Here is a 22,617-nt window from a genome sequence, read left to right as displayed (position 1 = left end):
CTGGCCCTTTTTATCTAAACCATGTGACTCTGGTCCTCACCTTGGACAGCCCTTGGCTGTGGGATCCTGGCTGTCTCTGGTTCCTGGGCCCCACAGATGAGAGCTTCGCAACCTCAGGGCCACCCAGACCCAGGCCGGTCAGAACCTCAGCGTCTCAGCCCCCAGACTGTGGTGCCCTGGAGACCTTGGAAGACTTAACATTGTTGGCTGTGGAGTCCTGAGTCCTGCCTTTCCTCAGCTCAGCTGCAGGGTTTGGACTGCCCTCTAGTGGTCAGTTTCAGACAAGCCGGAGAAAGCCATGTTCTGAAGAACCAGGGTCTCTTCTGCCTAGCTCTATTGTCTCTTTTAGACTCAGACTACTGTCCCCGTTAAACAGAGTGATGCCTGGCTGACCCTGCACAGACCTGGCAGGAGTAGGAGATGGGGCCAACACCTTCTAGCCAATAACTTCTAGGTTATGCTTCTAGCCACTGTTCACACTTAGCCAGCCAAACACTGCCCCCACTCACCCTTTGGGGTGTCCTCAAAGCAACCCAAGCAGAGTGCTCCCTGTCCTTGTTAACAGGTGAATTAACAGGCCCAGAGAGGGTAAGCAACTTGGCCGAGGTCACAGAGCAAGCAGCTGGCTCAACTGAGTGCATTCCTGCCTTGTCTTGTTCTCCTTTGTCTCATCTGCAGGTCTCTCAAGCAGAAATCATCCCTAATACAACAGTGTTTGGGGAGGAAGAAAACGCATAGTGTGGGTGAGCTTTGCAGGGGTCCGCCTAGATTAGTTCTAGCCATCTTGGAATAACCCCCAAGCCCGAGTTTCTGGGCTCAGGATTTAAAGGCGGTTCCTCTGTAGGTGTAGGTAGCACCGCTGTCTGTTGTAGCATCCTGCTGTGTAGACATATTTCTCCTGCTAGCCCTGGAACCCTCTCCTGGTAGCACACATGGCAAGTACCTGGCCAGCTGCCTGGAGGTTCTCAGAGCTGTCCCTTGGCTGTCTGTGCGAAGCCAGGTTCACAGCACAGGGCGTTTCTGCTCTGGGCTGCATGCCTGACATGACTAGAACTCTTGTTTGAATTCACATCTGCAAACTCGTATCTTTTTTTAAAAGCATTTATTTTTATTTATGTATGTGTGTATGTGTGGGGGCGTGAGCTTTCAGTGCAGGCACCCATTGAAGCCAGAAGAGGGTACCAGATCCCCTGAGCTTGGAGTTAATAGGCAATTGTGAGCCCCCTAACATGGGTGCTGGGAACTGAGCTTGGGCCCTCTGGAAGAGCAGAAAACATTATTAACTTTGTCTTAATTATTAGTTATTTTTATTTTGTGTGTATAAGTGTTTCACCTGCATGAATGCATGCCGTATGTGTGCCATGTCCATGAGGGCCACTAGAGGGTTTTGGATTCTCTGGAACTGGATTTACAGATGTTTGTGAGCTGCCATGTCAGTTCTGGGAATTGAACCTGAGTCCTTTGGAAAAACAGGAAGCATTCTTAACTGTTAAGCCACCTTTGCAGCCCTTGAACTTGTATCTTTTTTTAAAAAAATATTTGTTTGTTTATTATGTAGACAATGTTGTGTATGCATATATACCTGCAGGCCAGAAGAGGGCACCAGATCTCATTATAGATGGTTGTGACCCACCATGTGGTTACTGAGAATTGAACTCAGGAACTCTGGAAGAGCAGACAGTGCTCTTAACCATCTCTCCAGTCCCCTTGAACTTATATCTTTAATGTTTGTTGTTTAAATGGAACTAATTCTTTTTCTTGTTCTCAAAATAAATGCATGTTCAATGTGGACACCTGGGAAAACACACACACACACACACACACACACACACACACACACACACACACACCACCCCTCCTTAAATAAACCAAACACATTCCCACCACTCAAGGACATCAGGTAGAACCTGGGAGTTTTCAGTTCTTTTATCCCAACCCCCCCCCCCCCCGTGAAGACACACATGCAGCTATGGGGCAACCTGCAGTGTCCTGGGTCCAATGCAGACAAGACCCTCAGGGAGAAGACAGCTACCTGGCCAAGAGGCTAGGTCATAACAGCTCTCACTGACTCCCACTTGCTCCTGTATTCTATGAGTCTGCATCATCGTCAGTATGGAGTCTTTCCCTCACACTGCCCATGGAGTGATTTTTGCTCAGTGTGGGCAGCCTAGAAACTCTCTCATACTTCCTAGGTGGCCTGGGCAAGGGCTGTGTCTCCTCAGAAAATTCACAGAGCTCTTGAAACAGTTAAACGCAAGAGTATCTATGAGACACTTTCTGCACTGCCTGTATACAGCTAGAGCTGTGACCATACATGTCACCTTCCCCACATGGCCATCATCTTGTCATGTCCTATACTGTGACCTCACATGGCTGTCCTCGGTGTGTCTTAGCCAGCTCTCCTCCTTCCCTCCCTCCCTCCCTCCTTCCCTCCCTCCCTCCCTCCTTTCCTTCCTTCCTTTCTTTCCTTCCTTTCTAATTTTTTTTCTTAATTAGGACAGGATTTCTCTGTGTGAAGCCTTGGCTGTCCCAGAACTCAATTCTGTAGACTAGGCTGGCCTTGAACTCACAGAGATCCACCTGCCTCTGTGTGCACCACCACCTGGCCTTTTTTTTTTTTTTTAAGATTTATTTATTGTATTTTGTGTGTGTAAGTGTTCTGCCTGCACATATGCATATGTATCATGTGCATATAGTGCCTGTAGGGGCCAGACGAGGGTGTTAGTGTGAGGTCCCATGGAACTGGAGTTACCAATGGTTGTGAGCCACCATGTGGTTGCTGGGAATTGAACCCAGGTCTTCTGGAAGAGCAGTCAGTGCGCTTAATTGCCAAGGCACACCGCCTCATTGGCCAGTCTTCTTTTAAGGATCTGCAGCTGTGGTTTAGGGTCCACACTCATTCTCCCTCACTACCGTCCTTAGAGACCTGTCTCCAACTAGTGACACTGTAACACCCGGTTGGAGACTCTGCTGCTGGTGGCCAGGAGGTTTTTCAGCCCCTTCTGCGGTGTCTGTGGGGAGATGTACCTCAAGCGTCCTGCAGGTGGCAGTGCGGTGCTTGGAGGAAGGTTCAGTGCTCCTTTATTCATAGCAAATCTGCTGGTTGGTAAGTGGCAGGCAGGCTGCTGGCCACAGCTGGAGTGAACCCAGCATTCTGAGGGGGAACTTATTCTAAATACTCATGCCCACTCCTCCCCAGGGGTGTCTGAGACAGTATATTTAGGTAGGTGACCCCCAAGAACATATTTTCTTGAAAGCCAGGAATGGGAAAAAGAGGAGAGTCCGAGGCAGTTTTATGTGCTGAGTTTGGTTTGCTCGCTGACCTCCATCCCCCTTGGAAGCTGTGTCCAGTGGGCCCTGCAGGGGACAGGGCCTGGCTTCTGCCTTCTGGTAACATTCGGGACCTCTCTTTTAGATCCTTCTACAGAATGTTTGCAAGTGTAGGGAATCATACAGCAGCGAGCATCTGCCTCCTGGTGTGCTTCACTCCAGACCACATTTGGTTTTTAACAGTTGTCTCAGCCGTGTCCTTGATGGCCAGAGGGTACACCCCGAGTCTGGACTGGACCCTGTTTGTGGGAAAACCCTTTGTGTCCTCTGGCCCCTCTGCCTTCCCGGGGTTTCCTTTTAGATTTCAGGACAGTTGTTTTCTAGACCGCCTTTCTGTCTGTGTGCCTTTGCCATGACCTGAGGACACCCAGGTCTGCATTTAGCAGGATTGACACCAAGCTACTGCCACTATGCTCTTGGCATCCTGTGCTGTCAGGTGGCCTGTGGTGACCACTTGGCATGACTAGTGGCGTCCCTGTGAGTTCTACTCCTTCCCTGTCGCAGTGAGCCAGCCTTTGGGGTGATCCCTTGGGCCGCCAGGACATGCGCAATTTCACCCGCAGCTTTGGCATTGACATTTCTTGTCTATACTGACTATTTCCTTTGCCCAGTGAAGCTTCTCCTCCATTTTGCCTCTAGCTGGTATCCATCAGATAGAAAAGCTGCATTTGCTTACTTTTTTACTTATAGCAAGGCAAACTCACATGCTTCTCTTTCCTGGCAGATACTGTTAGATAACACTTGCGGTCCCGCCTCTGGCTGGACCCCTGGATGTCCCTTTGGAACAGATCTGAACATTGTTTCGTTGTTTTTCTTATTGCTGTGACAAAACACCTTTGGCAGAAGCAGTTTTAAGGATAGAAAAGTTTATTTGGTTCATAGTTTGGGGGCACGCTCCATCTGTCCTGGCAGGGAAAGCATGGTGGGAGGTGTGGGAGGCAGCTGGTCACATTGCAGCCACTGTGAGAAACAGAGAGAGATGACCACAGCTCACTGTGGTCAGCTTACTTTCTTCTTTATTCAATCTCGAACCCCAACCCATGGAATGGTGCTGCCCACATTTACACCTCAATAAACTTGCTGTAGACACTCTCTCACAGGCATGCCCAGAGGGGTGTTTTCCATGGTGATTATAAATACCCACAAGGCAAGATCCAGCTCTTTTCTGACACACAATTATCTCAGGCTATTGTGTGATGCTTTTCCTGGGGAGACATGTCACAAGCATCTGTTCACCTCTAACTGATAGGGAGCCAATGATGGGCCAAAGTCCAACTAAGTGAACCCTAAGTTTATTGGATTTCCTTATAAGAGTACAAGAGAAGGGAGGACTCAAAGGCAGCTATGTCACCTAAGGCCACCCAAACACGAAAGCTAGCACCCTGGAACTCCCTGCACAGTTTGCAAGAAGCTCGACAGATCAGAGAGTCTCTTCCAGGAAGCTCTGCTGGTCCAAGAGCATCTTGGCTTATATGATTTTAGAGAGGCAGGGGTGAGTTTCAGGGACATCCTGAGAATTATGAATTGCCTACCTCCTGCCTCTGAATGAACCTCCCTTTAGAAATTCCTGAGTCTTAAGGAGCTTCTATAGGATTAGATTTTCCTGTAGGCTTAGATTTTTTCAAAAATCTCCTTTATTTAGGATTCTGAAAAGCTTCCACCTCCCTTCCAACTCACTGGCCAGAGGTAGGAGAGAACAACGATTAATAGGGGCAGGGGATGTGGATCTTTTTAGATGTAGTTCCTTGGGCCAGTTCCACCCTGTGTTGTCAGGATACTAGCAGTCTAGTCTGATAGCAAACACCAAGCAGCAACAGGAATCCGTGGCAGCGGCACAGTCCAGCAGAAACAGCCAGGCTCTGCCAAATTGGCACCAGTCAGCAGAAGCAGTCAGACTCAGCCAAAATACCACGAGAAGTGAAGCGATGTAAACCACTGAAAAACATGGCAAGGCAAAAGCACTGTCTCACTGACTGTGGGGTTCTAGTTATATTTTCTCTAAACATCACAAGCCCTCTCACATGTCTGTTTTCAGAAAAAAAAAAATCACATGCCCTCTCGTGGGTCTGTTTTCCATTAATCAAAGGTCATGTGCCTCTCCTGAGTCCGTTTTCAGCTGACCAAGATCATGTGCTCCCTCATGAGTTTGTTTTCAACTGAAGATATCTAAAAACATGCCCACATCCCACATGTGGACCAAAACAAAAAACACATAAAAGAAACCAAAACTTTCACTATGCGTTTCACCTCTCAACTCAGGAAATTGCCACACAACACAGGCTCCTCCTCTCTTTTTTCCTGCCTCAGCCATGGACTAACCATTTCCTCAAGACCTTATCTCTCTCTATGTAGCATGGTGTGGGGTATGCTCATGGATCCTGGGCTACTGCTGGGAACACATCTTCCTTAGCCAGAGTTAGAGATGCACACATAATGCTCTCTCTCCTTTCCTTCTTCCCTCTCTTCCATCCCTCTCTCTCTCTCTCTGACCCCAAGGATGCCTCAATCTGTGATGTTTAAATGTTTTATCAAAAATTGACAAAGTAAGGTCACCTGTTATCCCAACATTTTGGAGGCTGAGGCCAGGGATTGTCTTTGGGTTCCAAGTCAGCCTGGTCTACAGGGTAAAGCCTTGTCTGTCCTATTTTCTACTGCTGTGACAAAACATCATGACCATGGCGACTTATAAAATAACACATTTAACTGGACTTACAGTTTCAGAAGGTTAGAGTCCATGATGGCAGAGTTAAGGCATGGTGGCAGGAAGAGCTGAGAGCGCACATCTGGATCTAAACTCAAGCAGGAGACAGAGAGAGAGAGAGAGAGAGAGAGAGAGAGAGAGAGAGAGAGAGGGAGAGAGGGAGAGGGAGGGAGGGAGGGAGGGGAGAAGAGAGACACAGAGAGTTAGAGAGTCAGAGAGTCAGAGACAGGCACTGGGAATGTAGTGACTCTTTTGAAACTCAAAGCCTGCCTTCAGTGACACACCTCCACCAACAAGGCCACACCTCCCAAGCCTTCCCAAGCACTTCTGCCAACTGGGGGCCAAGCATTCAAACATACAAGCCTGTGGGGGGGGGGGGGTTGGGAATTCTCATTCAAACCACCACAATGTCTCAACGTAAAATAATATCGAGGCGCATTTGTGTCCCCATCCTATCCTCTGAGTCACCACTGCCATCTGTGACCCTACACAGTGGACATGCTGCACAAATAGTTGTCCTGCGATTTTGTTTGGTTAACAATGACAAGAAAAAGAGGTCTGTGCATGTTCAGTACAAATGTGGTGTTTATCCTGAATATTCGTGATTGGTAGCTGATGGCCTCCACAGCTTCAGAGGGCCAGCTGTCCCCACTTCGTCCATCTTTCTTTCTCTGTATGTCAGGAACTGTGCATTCATCCAGGCATGATGGCTCATGTCTCTAGCACTTGGAAAGCAGAGGCAAGGGAGTCACCAGAAGTTTAAGACCAGTCTGGTCTACTTAAGGAGTTTCAGGCCAACTAGTGTGACACAGTGAGAATTCTAGCTCCAATCAGCCAATCAAAAGAGAGTTGTGTTCATGCCAATACTACAGGGGATGGGGAGATGGTTCAGTCATTAAGATCACTGGCTGCTCTTCTAAAGGACCTGGGTTCAATTGCCAGCATCCACATGGTGGCTCACAACTGTCTGTAACTCCAGCTGTTAATCCCAAAGATGGGAGGAGAAAGACCACTGACCCAAATCATCATGGCCAGATTAATTAAAGCAGGCTTTTTAAAATTTGTGTACACAGGCTGCCTTCTCCTAAGGTGGGGTTTGAGAGGTAAGCATTGAATGTGAGGAAGACAAGGCTTTTATAGCTTAGGAGTAGGGGGTTTCCAAATGGGAGAGTTGTGGGGGGCGGGAATAGGTAGGGTTACAGGAATAGAACATAAGCATAGCAAGTTAGTCCTAATGACCTCCTGAAGCAAAGACATGATTACAAGGTGGTCATAACAACCATTTGGAACCAAAGATAGCATCACAAGATGGTTATTAACTTTTGAAGCAAAGGCATGGTTGCTATTTCCTGGAACAAGCAGTACAGAACCACTTGTAGTTAAGGTTACAGGCAGGGCATAGCCTAATTCTTGAGAAGCAGAAGTTTAATCATAAACAGGAGTAAGCCTAGTTTGTCTTTTCTATAAGATAGCTTTTAAACCTAAAATAGAGGCAGGTTGGTTCTTCATTGTTCCAGGAAATCAGATGCCTCTACTGGCCTCCTCAGGTACTGCATGCATGTAGTGCACAGACATACATGAAAACACCAGCACACATAAAGTTAATTAATCAATCCCCATACCAAGCCAGCACCACAGGGCTCTGACTTTCCTCTGAGTTGTATGTTAGCTAATCTCTTCAGCATAAAGAAGCCAACCCGAGTTCCTCACCTGTGCACCTGTTTGCTAAGCTGCCTGCACACGGTCTGCTGAGCCACCCAGTGTCTGATCCCCTCCCTACCCACATTCCCACATCTCCACCAGCAGGCTCTACCTTCCGCAACCAGGGATTAAGAAGGGGAGGGGCTAGCACAGGAGATGCTTTAACCAAGTGCCTGGCAGAATGAATATTCCATGGTTATGGTTGTCTGTTCTCTGGCTCTGTTCTGTTCTGCGTTGTCTGATTTTTATTTGTTTCTAAACAGTAAGCAGGCAAATGGAAGAAACACACAAAGGGGGCCCTTGGGGACGCTTGCCCCGGGCTGCCCGCATTCCGTACTTCTGTTTCCTCTCTCAGTGCCCATCGCATTTTGACCCTTGGCAAGAATGGGATCCTGGGAATGCAACTTCAAACCTCCTGAATGCAGACTACTTGAGGGAGGGGTAATGAGTCTGGATTAATTGCTCGCTGAGCCTGTAGTAGCCGAGTCCTCTTTACTGACTAGAGAGCAATTAAATTAAGCTACTACAAAAAATGCTATCTCTGCAAAGCCTTTGAGGAGAGCTGATTAGCCAAATTGTGTCTTCAGTTTAAGGAGCAAAATTCCCATCTCAAACTGGTTGAAGCAAGCAGAGGGATTAGGCCTTGTTTTAATGTCTCTGAAAAGCCCCAGGGGCAGCTTGGAGGGTGGTCTAGCTCAGAGGAGTCCCAGCAGGGTCCCCCAGATTACTCCTTGGCCTCCCTGGCTCCTTTTGTCTCACTTGGGTTTTTTGTTTTATTTTGTTTTGTTTTTGTTTTTCAAGACAGGGTTTCTCTATGCAGCCCTGGCTGCCCTAAAACTGGCACTGTAGACCAGACTGGCCTCGAGCTCACATAGATCCACCTGCCTCTGCCTCCCAAGTGCTGGGATTAAAGTGTGCGCCACCTCCCTGATTCCCTGGGTAAGATAGCTCTAGCAGATGTAAAGGAAGTAACTTTTCCAGAAGTCCTGACAGTCATTCAGGCTCCCTGAGCCTGCTGGGCTCTGAGATTCCTCCCTGGAGCCTGGCCTGCAGTGATGGAGGTGCCACCTGGGGAGGTATCCTTCTGCAGGACCAGTTGCATGTGCACCTGGGCCATCTGACCCAACAAGAGCTGGGCAGGCAGTTGAAGGGATGAGGCAGGTGCTTGAGTGAAGTTGGGCCACCAGGCAGGCAGGCAGGCTGGACAGCAGTGTCTCCTGTCAGATCCATCTAGCCAACAATGAGAGAGTGTTATGGGGGCATGGCACTATAAATGGATGTTTCTCAGATGCTTTTAACAGCCACTGTCTACTTCTCTCTGTCCTCTTTGCAAAGTGGCTCTTGCTCTCATTGACCCTGCTGAGGTAAAGTGTTCCCTGCGCACTGATCAGATGCTCAGTCTGTTGATCCAGGGCCAGCGTCATCATCCACAATGGCTTTGTCCTTGGTGTGGCAGACCTGCCTCCCCTCTGTGATGTCACTGCCTAGCAGAGGTGCCCAGTCACCTATGTAGGGACCTTCCTGCCCCTTTGAACTGGGATTGGGTGCTGTACCTATTTTCAGGGGCCAGTGTCATGTGATCTTTGATGTCCTTGTCCTCTGTGACTCATACAGACATGTGAGAGGGACACTGCTTGCACTTAATGACAAGGACATCCATGAGCTTGGAGGTCAAGGGCAAGCTAATGGACAGTCTGGGACCCAGTCCAAGTGTGTTTGGCCTCTGAGCTACCTGGGATATAATCACTGTGTCAACCCCTAGGAGGACCTACCCTGGGCTCTGCCTCGTCTGGAAGATTAGATTGTACTTAAAGATTGTGCTTGCATGTGGAAGGACAAGTTCAGGCCTCCTTGCACACAATGCAGGGATGGGGCTTTAAGCATCGCCACAGCCATGCATAATAGCTTCCTGCCTGGGAGCATGGACCAGTAACGCAGGGCTGAGCATCCTGATCTGTACTTCACGGGGCTCAGCACCCGTATCAGGGAAAGACCTATTTGTCTTCTAAACAATATGATTCTCTGTATCTGTGTGGAAAGAACCCTGAGGCCCCTTCCAGACCTCTTGCCCAAGAGCAGAATACAGGTTCCCAACTGGTCAGGGGTTCTCTCTCTCCATCCTTAGCTTGAGGCTTCCTCAATCCTTGGTGTGAAGGTGTGTAATGTCCATGGGCCTCAGTCTACAAGGCTGGGTGGGGTGAAGTCAGCCAGAGGCCCTGCCATGCTTTTAAATGAGTGGTAGGTGCTGGGCATAGGCCTGTGGCCTGGGCAACCTTAGGTACCAAGTCTCACACAACATCTGTGTCTTAAGTCCAGCCAGTAGGGGGTGCTAGGGTTTCATACAACCTCTGTGTCTCAGGCCCAGGCAGCAGGGGGCGCTAGGGTCTCTGTTTCAAGACTGGCCAGCAGGAGGCACCAAAGTCTCACTCAGTCTCTTGTCTCAGGCCTGCAGGTATGGCCACGTCCAGCATCTGGAACATCTCCTCTTCTATGGCGCAGACATGAGTGCACAGAATGCCTCAGGGAACACAGCCCTGCATATCTGCGCCCTCTACAATCAGGTCAGTGGTGTGCACATCCTTCACCCTAACCCTGGGGTGCACTGGGCACGGGTGGAAGGGCTGCCCTGTGTGTCTTGTCTCTGTGACCCTCCCTCACCAGCTGCCTTAGTGGGAGCCAGAGACTGGTGAAGCTGTGAGCACCCCCAGGTCACATTCCAGAGCTACAGTCAGCCCTGTGGAATGCCAGTGCCCCAGCCTGCTCATTGTCTGGAAGACACAGGAGGAACCTCCTGTTCCCTTGGCTGAGTGATGACTTTGCTTGACCCCAGAGCTTGGCACCTGGGTAACCTCTTTCATACTCCTTTCAACTTCTAGGCATGTTAGTCAGTTAGTTAGTTAGTTAGTTAGTTAGTTAGTTGTTTGTTTGTTTTGGGTTTTTGTTGTTGTTGTTTCAAGACAGGGTTTCTCTGTGTAATAGCCCTGGAATTCTCTTTGTAGACCAGGCTGGCCTCGAACTCACAGCGATCTGCCAGCCTCTGCCTCCCAAGTGCTGGGAATAAAGGTGTGCGCCACCATGCCCAGGCTGCTTCACTTATCGTTAAGTGGGCATAACAAACACGATTCTTATAAACATTGAGGCGCACCATTCTTTGGCGTTCAGCACATTTATGATGTTGTATAGCCATCTCTACTATTTACCAGAACTTTTCATCTTCCCAGACTGAATCTCTGTCCCCAGGAAATACTCACCCCTGCCCTGCAACCCCTCCCCAGCGTCCCCATCCTGTTTTTCCTCTGGGTCTGAGGACTCTATGGGCCTCCCAAGACTAGGATTTTTGCAGGAGCTTCTTCCACTCATCATCATGTTCTCATGGTCTAACCTGTGGTAAGTGAGTACCAGACACTCCTTCTGAAGCTTGTTCCCACACCACTGAGGGCTGGGCACTTTTGCCCACCTGCCCTCCCGTGGCTGAACACGGCGCTTGTTCTGTTCCGCCTTTGGCTGTTGTGGATTTGTGTTGTCACGAACCCAGCTGTACACATTCAGTCTCCAGACTCAGTTTGCAGTCTCCATGGGGACAAACTCCTAAGCAGAACTCAAGGCAAATGACACACTAATGCGCTGCACCCCTCCTTCACGCTTCGGTGTCAGACCCTGGTGGTCAGTGTGTTCTGCAAGCCCTATAGGCTGGGGCACATGGTCCCTGCTCTCTTGGGGGCGGGGGAGGGGAACATCATAATGGCTGGGACGCAGATCCTGGACGTGAGTACCCTGAGCCGGATGTGGAGACACGAGAGATGGGTGCCCCACGGAAGGACTGAGAACAGCACTGCTCAAAGGATGTGGGTGGACGGCAGGGTCCGCTTCAGAGAGCAGGAAGGGTACTGATGTCCTCGGTACTCAAGGTCAGGTTGACATAGGACAACCCTCCTCTGAAGACCTTACTTTTTCCTTTCTTTTCTCTGAGTTCCTGAGACCTCCGGTCTGAGACTAGTGACCTGCAGATGGGATGACCCCAGGCAACCCAGCAGAGGGACTGGGGAAAGATTCTCCCTCGTGCAGGGTGGAGGGATCTCAGTGGTGAGGCTTTTCGGAACATACCCTGGGGACTAGTGCCCCCCTCCCGTGAACACTGAGTTCTCAAAGCCATAATCCTATGCTATCACTAACAATGACTCTAGGTGACAGCTCAAGCCTTAGCCCACATCCAAATTTGTCACCAAACCCTAATGACTGATCCCAAGTCCACTCTGCTTTAAGCCAGTAACTTTCCTGGATTTTTCACCATTGAAAGCTCCTACAAACTCTTCAAGACCTCATCCACGTGGTCCACAACCAGACAAGCCCTCTCTTGACCTTATAGAATCTGTGGGTGTCAGCTCTGCAGGTTACTGTCATGACTAGGCTCAGTGTGTCAGCCTGGGTGTTTTGCAGTCATCCTGGCTTGCGCACAGAGCATATTCACAGTCACCCCAGGTCCACCGTGGAGCTCAGATGGGGGATCCCTTGTTAGGCATGGGAATGAATGCTCAGCTGCCTTAGAAAACACAACATGAGGCTTGGCTGAGCCTAGGAAAACATCTGCACCAACATCTGCTTTGTAATGATTGCCTGCAATGGGGAAACATGGATTAATTTCACTCAGTGTATTTCAAGTATATTTTAATCACACACACACACACACACACACACACACACACACACACACACACAATATATATATATATAGGAAACCACAGTTTCTGTCACTTAAAATAATTGTGGGCATGATGATCTTTAAAAGTGAGGCTGCAGAATTTTATTAGGTAGCCTGTGTTCTCTTCTGTATAGGAGACTGGGGTTCTCCCCAGAGCTGTCTCCTTCCCTAGGAGGGTCCCCAGATAGCTAGAGCTCCCAGGAAAATCTTCCTCCCATATACTGTCAGTTAGAATAGAGGTAGCTGACTTTCTGAGGCTCGTTTGGTCACTGCCTGGACCCTCTAGTCACATACCAGATGAGCAGCCACAGTATAGTAACAGGTCATAGGGAGTGACTGTGCTGCAAGAAAGCTATTTGTTCAGTAGGTGGGGGGTGGAGCGGGGGGGGGGGGTAGGGATGTGGAGGAGGGGTGTTGGCCATCTTGGAGTAGAAAGCTACACTGTCTTTTTCTCCCGCCTCATTTATAGATTTGCTCCTCCCAGGGCTGGGTGACTTCCATCCTACAGGCTAGTGAGCCTGAGTGAGACAGAAGCGAGCTGCCCCCTCCCCCAAAGCTGTCCCTTCACGAGGGTAGCCTGCTGCTGCCCAGCTTCAGACAATGTGCCTGTTCTCTGCCGCCTAGGACATATTCATCCTAGTAGCTACCTGTCTTGTGTCACCTCTAGGGATGCTGTGTTGATTCATAGGTTCTGGCGTTATTGGCCACACAGCCTCGTGACACCATGACAAACTGGGATGTCAGTGAGTGTACCTGAATCTGTCCTCTTCTGGATGGTAGGAGGTCTGCAGTCTACTCTCAGCCCTTCCCCAGCTTGGAGTTGTGTCTGAATTCTGTGAGTGAGGATGCTTCAACACAGCTCTGAGGACCACAGTCTTGACCGGCTTCCTCGAGCTCGTGGGGGCTGTCACAAGAGTGAAGGAAAACTCAGCCTTTGCATTGCAAATGGATAACCTTCAGTCTCTCCTCTCTGTGTCACCACCTTGCTGGCATCTATGCCCATGGCCCCTTGTCTACTGACAGGTAATATATGTGGCTGCACAGGCTTGGTTGTGGATGACAGAAACCACACCAGCAACATTACACAGGAAGTGGCATCATACCTCACAGGCTCAGGATGTGCCCCAAGGAGGGACAGAATTCACAAGGGCAGGATTCAGGGCAAGGAGAGACATGGCCTCAGGGACAAGGGGTAGTGATGAGGGAGCCTCTGCTGGGCGTAAACTGGGACCTGGGAGGTGGTTGGGCAGCCTGAATCTTTTCTGGGTCCAGAGTTGCTAAGAAGCTGATGTAGAAACCAAACATCTGTGATGCCTGGCAAAGGGTGAGGACTCAGCCACTCCAGGCTGTAATGGTGGTTATTGAAGATAGTGATGGTGACTGTGGTGTTGATGATGTTCATGGAGATGCCGGTGGTGATGCTAGTGGTGCTGCGACTGTTGATGATGAGGTGATGGTAGTGATGGTAATTATAGTGATTAAGATGCAATTATGGTGAAGTTAGTGGGAGTGATGATGATGATGGTGGTAATGCTAATGGGGATGATGATGGCAAAGTTAGTGATGACCATGGTGATGATCATAGTGATGGTGATGGTGGTAGTAATGATGCGGGGGTGCTACTACTGATAATGATTGTCCTTAATGAGGCACTCTTTAAAGCCCGGGTGTGTAGAAGGCTATGTGTGCTTTATCAGTTTCATCAGGACACTTCTAATAAAACACGCTGTGATCAGAATATTCTCTTTCCTCTCATGCAATCAACTAATTAGGGCTTTGATTGTAAGCAGCAAATTGATTCTAATCTTTGGGCTCTCTCGCCTCACACTGGCTTCCCAAGAGCTCCCGAGGGAGAAAGCAACACCCTGGATAATGAGGGATCAGAGAAAGCTTAAATATCAAAGGTTACTAGAGCAGCCTATTTGTCTAGAAGCTAAACACACACACACACACATACACACACACACACATACACACACACACACACGTACGCACACACATACACATATGATACACACATGTGCACATACACACAAGCACACAAATATGCACTCTTCCTCTTGGTAATGTGCCTCTTGTGTGTATGGAGGGGAGTGTTTTCAATGCGTGTCTCTGTGCCTTGCTGGTTTCTCATGGGGCATGTGTCCACTGTGTGGCTGCTTCCCTGGGGCCATCTAGGACCATCATTCCCCATAGACATCATGGCCATGGGTCTCTTAGAATGGACTGCTGTTTGTTGCTATAATAAAGCACTTTGACCAAATGCACCTTGGGGATGAAGGGGTTTGTTTGGCTTACACAGTCCATCATTGAGAGAAGTCAGCACAGGCACTTGAAGCAGAAACTATGAGGAATGCTGCTTGCTCGCTCCCTCAGGCTTGTGCTTAGCCATCTTTCTTATAGCCCAGGACCACCTGCCTAGGGAATGGCACTGCCTGCAGTGGGCTGATTTTTCCTATATTAATTAACAATCAAGACAGTCACCCATAGACATTACTATAGACTAATCTGATCTGGACAGTCTTTCAACTGAGACTCCTTTCTCAGCTGACTCTAGGCTGTGTCAAGTTGTCAATTAAAGCTGACTAGGACAGACAGCATCCATACAGTCTTTCCTCTGAGAGCCTTGTGACTGGTGTCATACTGGTCAGCAGATCCAAGTAAAGAAGTGGTGATGTTCAACTTCTATTGCACTTCCCTCAGCCTTTGGGGTCTGGATGGAGCACAGGTGGTACAGGTAATGCAGAATCCTGGTGCCCTGCAACATTCGAAGTAAGTGGTCTGAGCTCCCTGGGGGCACATGCCCCAGCTCATACCTTACCCATGCCCATGCCAGCTGCTTTGATGGTCACGTGTCTCCTTGACATGGTCCATTGGACCCCTGACATTCCTTCCAGACAGGTCCCATCCATGTAGCATTTCCCTCACCATGCCTCATTCCACGTTCAACTCTACTTCTCCATGGCATCTCCTGGCATCTATGCCTCATACTCAGCTTCCCGTACCCAGCTTCTGTCCTTCGGTGACGTCGGCTTTGCCTACCCGTTGACTTTGGCGCCTTCTAGAATGTAGACCGCTCTCTGTCAGTATCCTCCAGTGTCTCACGGTGGTGGCACCCGCTCACCTGATGTCTCCACCAGCTGGCCTCTTCGGAGACCCAGGCCCTACGCACCTCCCTGCTCTGGACCTAGCATCCTTTCCTCTGGAGCTTGAGGCTGAGCTTCAGGTGACTTCCATTCTGCTTGTCCAGGTGTGTCCCCTATTGATCCATCCCCAGCTGACCCATCACTCCATCCTCACGAAGGCCTCTGATACTCCTCCCAGGACCACGGTATTAGCTTTCCAAGCCCACCTATCACTGTAAATTGACTCCTCTTGCAAGTCTCTGAGGTCTGCCCACAGTGCCATTCCATGATTCCCTGGCTGCTTCTGCACTATCTTTGCATTTGTGTGTTGGTGGAGGTCCTGCCACTTGTGACCACAGCTTCTCTTCTTGTCACAGCAGTCTATTGACCGCTTGCCTCGTCACCATCTGACATGCTCTGCCCTCCTTTGAAGGCCACATAAGGACCTTCGGAATAGTGCACCATGAGCTGAATGCTTCTTGACCTCCTAACTCTCACCTGTCCCAAGCTCACAGGGACCCTGACCCTATACTTTGATTCTGTGTCCCCAGGGACTGGCATGGTCATCAGCTTGTCCACTCTGCACATGCATGAATGACTGTGATTTCTTAGTCTGTCCCTTCACCTGCAAAGTAGACAGGATAGTAGGGCTCCCACAGATTGTGGAGCCCCAGAGTCACAGGGCCCATGGCTGAGTGCATGGTGGCGGCCTTGGAGTGACTCCCCTTAGGAAAGCTACATATCTTTTTTTAATGTCTCTGAAAATTTGCACCAAGAGAAAAACTGGCGGTGAAATGATCCTTAGAAGATGAACACAAATTGCTTATGCATTCATACTTAATTGATTTTTTTCTTAAGGATAGAGACCTGCCAGAAAAGACTCAAGCCATCCACGGGAGTGAAGGGGAACAGTTAAGTCTGCATTAATGCCTTGGAGCCTTCCTCACCCTCTTTTTAAAAAATACTTATGTACTTATTATAACATATACAGTGCTCTGCCTGCATGTACACCTGTAGGCCAGAAGAGAGCATCAGATCACATTATAGATGGTTGTGAGTCACCACGTGGTTGCTGAGGATTGAAGTCAGGACCTCTGAAGGAACAGTCGGTGCCTTTAACCTCTGAGCCATCTCTCCAGCTCTTGAAGCTGCAGAGTGCCCTGTTTTCTCACCCGGCCCTTCATTTCCCTTCTTCTTACGCAACTGAAGCAAAAGCATTCCATGTACTTCCTTTCCTTCATGTGGCATGACCTCTTGTCACCCCAGCAGGATGCTTGCACAGGCGTGTGCACAGAGGTGCATGCATGCACACACACATGTGTGTATTCATGTGCGTATAACTGTTAGTAAGCTACAAAGCCCCTGGCCCTTTAGTTCTGAAGTGGCCAACTGACTGAACTGTTAAGTAAGAATTTGGGGGAGTCCTGCCAGGTTTGCCCTGTGGTATCAGAGAAGTCAGGGCCCCCTCTTGGAGTTCTTAATTCCATTAATGTAAGAACAGTCTCAAGTGGAAGCTTTTATTAGAGTTTTGAAGAAAATCCCCAGGGCAGTCAAGCTGTGAACCCCAGCAGTTGCCTGAGGGAAAAAGGAAGCGAAAACGGGAAAAGCCATGCGTGGTGGACAAGCAGCTTCATGGTAGAGAGAAAAGAGTAAGAGAGCATAGTGTATACGCCCCCACCACCACCTCCAAAGCATCCTTAGGCTCTGGCGAGCATCCAAAAGAAAGAGACAGAAAAGAAGAAAAAAGGGAAAGCTGTGTCTTTTTGAGGCCTGCCTCAGAAAGGAGAGCAGACTCAGCCGAATCTCATGGAGGATCATAGGGACTGTGCTAGGCAGAGGGAATTCTGGGAAGGGAAAGTACAGTATCACATTAAAGGAATAGTTATCCCTTCCATCTCTTTATCATGGCTTAAGATGACTCTACTTTCCTACGAGGAGTGTTCTCCTCTTTCTAGGGGTCATCCCTCCTTCCTAGCGGGTAGTCCTCCTTTCTTGGGGCATCCCCTTCTTCATAGGGATGATCTTCATAGGGATGGCTCCTCCTTCCTAGGTGTTGTCCCTTAACTAGACCATTGGCCTGCCCACCTGGAATGTTAGGTCTCCACTCGGAGCTGCTGTGCCAGAACTCTGCTTTGCCTCCTGGCCATCATCACAAGGATGGGTCAGGCTCGGGGGGTGAGTTCCTCTGGGCTCTGGGAACAGCCCCTTTGTGTGTAAGTAGAAGGGTTTTCTGGACTCCTTCTGAGAAGGAACCCTGGATAGGCATGGATGACAGGCCCGTGCAGGGAGGGTTTATCCCCAGACATTCTGTAGGAATGTCGGTGAGATTTAGGTACGTTTGGAAGGGCTGCAGGAGCTTGGGAGGCATTCCCCAGGCTTCCCCATGGGAGTTCTGATTGTGAAAACGGGGCTCTGGGGTGCTTTTGTGGGTGAGGTTGTGTGGTGCAGAGAGCCTACTCAATGTCAATGTGAAACCCGTGGCCAGGCTTCCCCTCACACTCCTTCGGGCTGCTGTGTGCTGTCCCTAGGTAGGGCCCACCTGCTTTCCCACTTGGGCTGGCACACTTTCCTCTCCTCTCTTTCTGTTGCCTTTCCTCTCGCCCCAACATTCTTTTCACTCACTCAGGCTGGATTGTGGGTGGCGTCATTGTCCTGAAGATTTGACGTTGTAGAAGACAGGGCCACAGTGGGGGCAAGCTAAAGATGGCTGATGTTTGGACTCAGGCCGGGGCAGCCTTTCTGTGGCTTCTTGTCCTTGTAGCCCTCATCCTCCTCCTTCTTCTGACACACCCTACCAGTCCCCAAGTCCTGTCAAGGGAGCATGGACACACAGACACACACACACACACACACACACACACACACACACACACACACCCCCTTTTCAGTTCTGTTGGCCACAGGAGGATTTCCTTCCAGCTCCCTGGGGAGGACCTAGTGGTCGATGCAGCCAGACACAGGGGGGGAAACACCTGCTATCCACAGGGAGCCATCATAGACAGAGCCTCTGTCCTGTGCTGCACACCTGCCTGCTGGGCATCCCTGAGTACAGACGTACAGGAATCTCCTTGGCAAGGAGCCTGACCAGCTGTGACTTAATGACACACACTGGTCCAAACTAATTCATGCAAATATTTATTCCGAAGTAGAATTCAGAATTCTGAACACCTAACAGCATCCATTTACTCAGGCAGCCACACAGCCTGCAGTGAAGCTCCGCTCGGCGAGGACCAAGATACCACCACTATGGTCCCATAAAAGTGCATCCATCACGTGATCTAGGGATGTAGTAGGCATCTTAGTGTGTTACGTTCACTCTGTGAGAGTAAAATGATGACTGTGTCATCCAGGAACACGTTAAGTGACCACGTGACTGTAGTCAGTTCTTCTCTATTGATGCTTTACTCTCAGTCTCTTGTAGAATTTTATTTTGTTTAGGTGCATGTGCATGTGGGTGTGGGTACCTGTGAAGGTCAGCAGAGGGCGCCAAATCCCCTGGAGCTGGCATTATAGGTAGGTGTTAGCAGTGTTCTTACCTGCTGGGTGCTGGGAAGTGTTCTTACCTACAGAGCCATCTCTCTATGCCCTACCCATAGTCTTTTTGTTGACAGACCCTTAACCACACAGTCCTCCTGGGAGCTTTCAAAATGTCCTCAAGTGCAAATAAACGGCCAGGGATAGAGGCTCATTTTCACTGTAGAAACAACTGTCTAAAATATCCTCCTTTGCTGACATTGAGACATGCAATTCTGAGCTGTGAGAAAGAACTCCTGTGCTTTCCTGGATTCTGCTCCTTCCCTGGACAATCAGGCTTTTAAAAAGCAAATGGAGCCTGGTTCCCCCGCTATCTAGAGCTTTACCTTCCAGGAAGGTTTGCGTTTTGTCCATTTGCCTCATGGGTCCGTCAGCTGCCCAAATGCAGAATGTTCTAGAATACCCTGACCCTGCTTCAGAATGTCTGCACTGTCCCCAGAGTTCCTCTTTCTTTCTGTGTCTTGTCTCCAGGCACCTGTCACATGTTTTATAGATGTATATGGAACATTTGTAGAACGCTGTCAGGAGTAGGCTGGTTTGGTCATGGGCAGATGTGGTTTAACATTTGATAGCTTCTACCAGGATGTTGTCCAAAGCACTGTGGTGGTGGGGCCTCAGCTGACAGTGGTTAGCCTTGTTTACTTACTGTCTGTCTGTCTGTCTCTCTCTGTCTCTTTCTCTCTCCCCTCCCCCCCCCCGTGTGTGTGTGTGTGTGTGTGTGTGTGTGTGTGTATGTGTGTGTGTGTGTGTGTGTGTGTGTGTGTGTGTCGGCGAGGGAGGTCAGTCAGAGATCAAGTGCTTGCATACTTGGAGGCCAAAAGACAATCTGTTAAACCTTAGGCATCATCCACCTTGGTTTTTAAGACAGGGCCTCTCACTGTCCTAAGACTTAGTAATTTGGACAGACTCCACAAATGTACCAGTCTCTGCCACCTCAGCATTGAGATTACACACACGTGCCACCATACACCAGACTTGGTTGTTGTTGTTGTTTTTAAACTTACTTACTTTTTCAATTGTGTGTGTCTCTGTATATGAGCACACACGCATATACATGTATGTGCGCGCAGTACCCACAGAGGCCAGAAGAGGGCGTCATATCCTCCAGAGCTGGAGCTACGAGTGTTTCTAAGCAGCCATGTGGTTTCTGAGAAACATCTTGGGTCCTCTGCCAGAGCGTCACCCACTCTTGACCTCCGGGTCATCTCTCCAGTCCCTGCACCTGACATCTTTATGTGGATTCTGGGGCTCAAACTCAGGCCCTCATGCTTGCATGGCAAGTGCTTTACTGATTTTCCCACCCCCAGGCTATCTTTGCTTTCCCGGGATTTAACTTTTCAGGTACAGGCCCCGGGCTTCCCCTAAGCCTGGACTTGGCAGCACATGTCTTCAGACAAAGCTCATGCCACCGTCTCACAAATGGACGTCTTTTCTGTTTGCAGGACAGCTGTGCCAGGGTGCTGCTATTTCGAGGTGGAAACAAGGAGCTGAAAAACTACAACAGCCAGACACCGTTCCAGGTAAAAGTCACTGACTGCGCTATGACAGGCCACAGCTTTGATGCTACCCAGAGCCAATGGCTGCAGCCACAGTGCCTCCTGGGAGGAGACTGCATTGCATTCCTGCTTTGTAGCACTGCTGCGGTGGCTTTATTTGCCTGTCCACACAGGCTGCTTCCTCTAAACCAAATGTAGAGACCCATCTCCGGTGAAGGTTCTAGAAAGGCAATGAAGTAAGACCACTTTGGATTCTGCAGCTGTTGGAGAGTGCTGACTAAACTGTGTATCTCAAAGAGTGTGAACTTGTCGCTTTTCATGTCCCCCCCTCTCCACCATCCCAGAGTGGAGGGAGAATAACCCCCACTGGACCTTGGCCTGTGACCTTCGGGAACATGCAAATTAGTTCATAATTGCTAATAGATTAGGGAAAATGCATAGGACACAAAAGTTAATGTCTTAAACATTTAAAAAGATTTGACAAAACCAATTTAGGGACTTTAAGGGCATCCAGAGTGTTGCTCAGCCATTACTACCATCTGGCTAAGAACTCTACCCTCACCCCCAAAAGGAGGTCATGTCCCCATTAAACTAGCGCTACCAGCCCCTTCCTCACCTCCTAGGCAGCCATTCATCTGCTCTCTGCTTCTTCTAGACAGTTCATACGAAGGGACATTGGGCGTGACTCTGTGGGTTTGATTTCTTCAGTTGAGGGTGACATTTGATGTTCACACGTCTCCTAATATACCCCACTGTGGAGTAGCTGGCTTCATAGGAAGCTTAAAGCCATGTTTCCACGCTGGGCAATGTAGGAGGACAGATAAAAGGGTGTTGTTGTTGTTGTTGTTGTTGTTGTTGCTGTTGTGTGGGATCAGAGGGTCAAGCCCTTTGTTGGTGACCAGGAACTCTGTAATTCCTGCACTCACCCTGTTTTTTTAAAAATATATTTTATTAATTTATTCATATTACATCTCAATTGTTATCCCATCCCTTGTATCCTCCCATCCCTCCCTCCCTCCCATTTTCCCCTTACTCCCCTCCCCTATGACTGTGCCTGAGGGGGACCTCCTCCCCCTGTATATGCTCATAGGGTATCAAGTCTCTTCTTGGTAGCTTGCTATCCTTCCTCTGAGTGCCACCAGGCCTCCCCATCCAGGGGACATGGTCAAATATGGGGCACCAGAACTCACCCTGTTCTTAAGCAACTGCTCGGTCGAGGGACTGGCCAGGGGTGACAGCCACTTGGCCCTGGGGTGAGATCATGGTTCTAGAAGCTGTGGTTTGCTGGAAAGTGAAGAAGTTCTCCCAGGCCGTTCTAGGCCCTCTGCCTCAGGGATTTGGGATGTCTCTCCTGGTGGAGGAGTTTGGTGGTACTGTTGGGATTATATATATATTTGCTTTAAGGATAAGGTTGCTTTGTCTTCTCTAAGGACCTCCCTCTTTGTGGGGATCATAAGCAGGGTCCTGAAACACCCCACTCTTGTGGTCCTGGCTGTGTCACACATTGTATGAGCTAATCTTGGCAAAATCCACAAGGGTCTGAACCTGGTCACACGCATGCCCATGCATGGCTGTCCTCAGGGGGCTTTCTATGTGTAAATCTAGGCAGCCAGGACTCTGCTTAGCCTGTCCCCACTAGGAGCTATGGCCCAGGGTCCCCTTCCTGTCATCTCAGAGGTGGCTACAGCCTAGTTGACTACATCACTGGTAACTGTGTTCAGTCCAGCCTCCAGCCTTGTCCCTAGCCCTGAGGGGGAAGGCTGAAAACCCCAGCCCTGATCTGCTGATGGCCCTGCACCAGCCTCAACCAGAAGGAGACCATGAACTAAGTTGATCTGTCTCATTAGCGTATTTATGCCTAGAGAATTCTAAGGGATATTAAGAGTTTTTTTTTTTTAATGAATTCAGGAAAAGCCCAAATATGTGACATGGTGTGATGTGGTATATTCCACGGGCATGTGTGCTCGTGTGTGTGTGTGTGTGTGTGTGTGTGTGTGTGTGTGTGTGTGTACACATGTTCATATGAAGGTT

At 49.3% G+C, this 22,617-nt stretch overlaps 1 protein-coding gene across 1 annotated transcript in view; it reads left to right on the top strand.

Annotated features, from left to right (window-relative positions):
• The window catches only part of SHANK2 (SH3 and multiple ankyrin repeat domains 2), a 448,993-nt gene that overhangs the window by 91,273 nt on the left and 335,103 nt on the right, over nucleotides 1–22,617 (top strand). Inside the window, exons 9-10 of the mRNA XM_084755599.1 lie at nucleotides 10,177–10,293; nucleotides 20,533–20,610. Of these exons, the coding sequence (XP_084611725.1) occupies nucleotides 10,177–10,293; nucleotides 20,533–20,610 (195 nt within the window). The remainder of the gene's footprint in view (nucleotides 1–10,176; nucleotides 10,294–20,532; nucleotides 20,611–22,617) is intronic.

This window comes from Acomys minous (genome assembly GCF_964271855.1).
Source record: "Acomys minous genome assembly, chromosome: 2".
Classification (NCBI taxonomy): Eukaryota; Metazoa; Chordata; class Mammalia; order Rodentia; family Muridae; genus Acomys; species Acomys minous.
The sequence above is the reverse complement of the archived record's forward strand: the minus strand, read 5'-3'. Positions and strand labels throughout refer to the sequence as shown.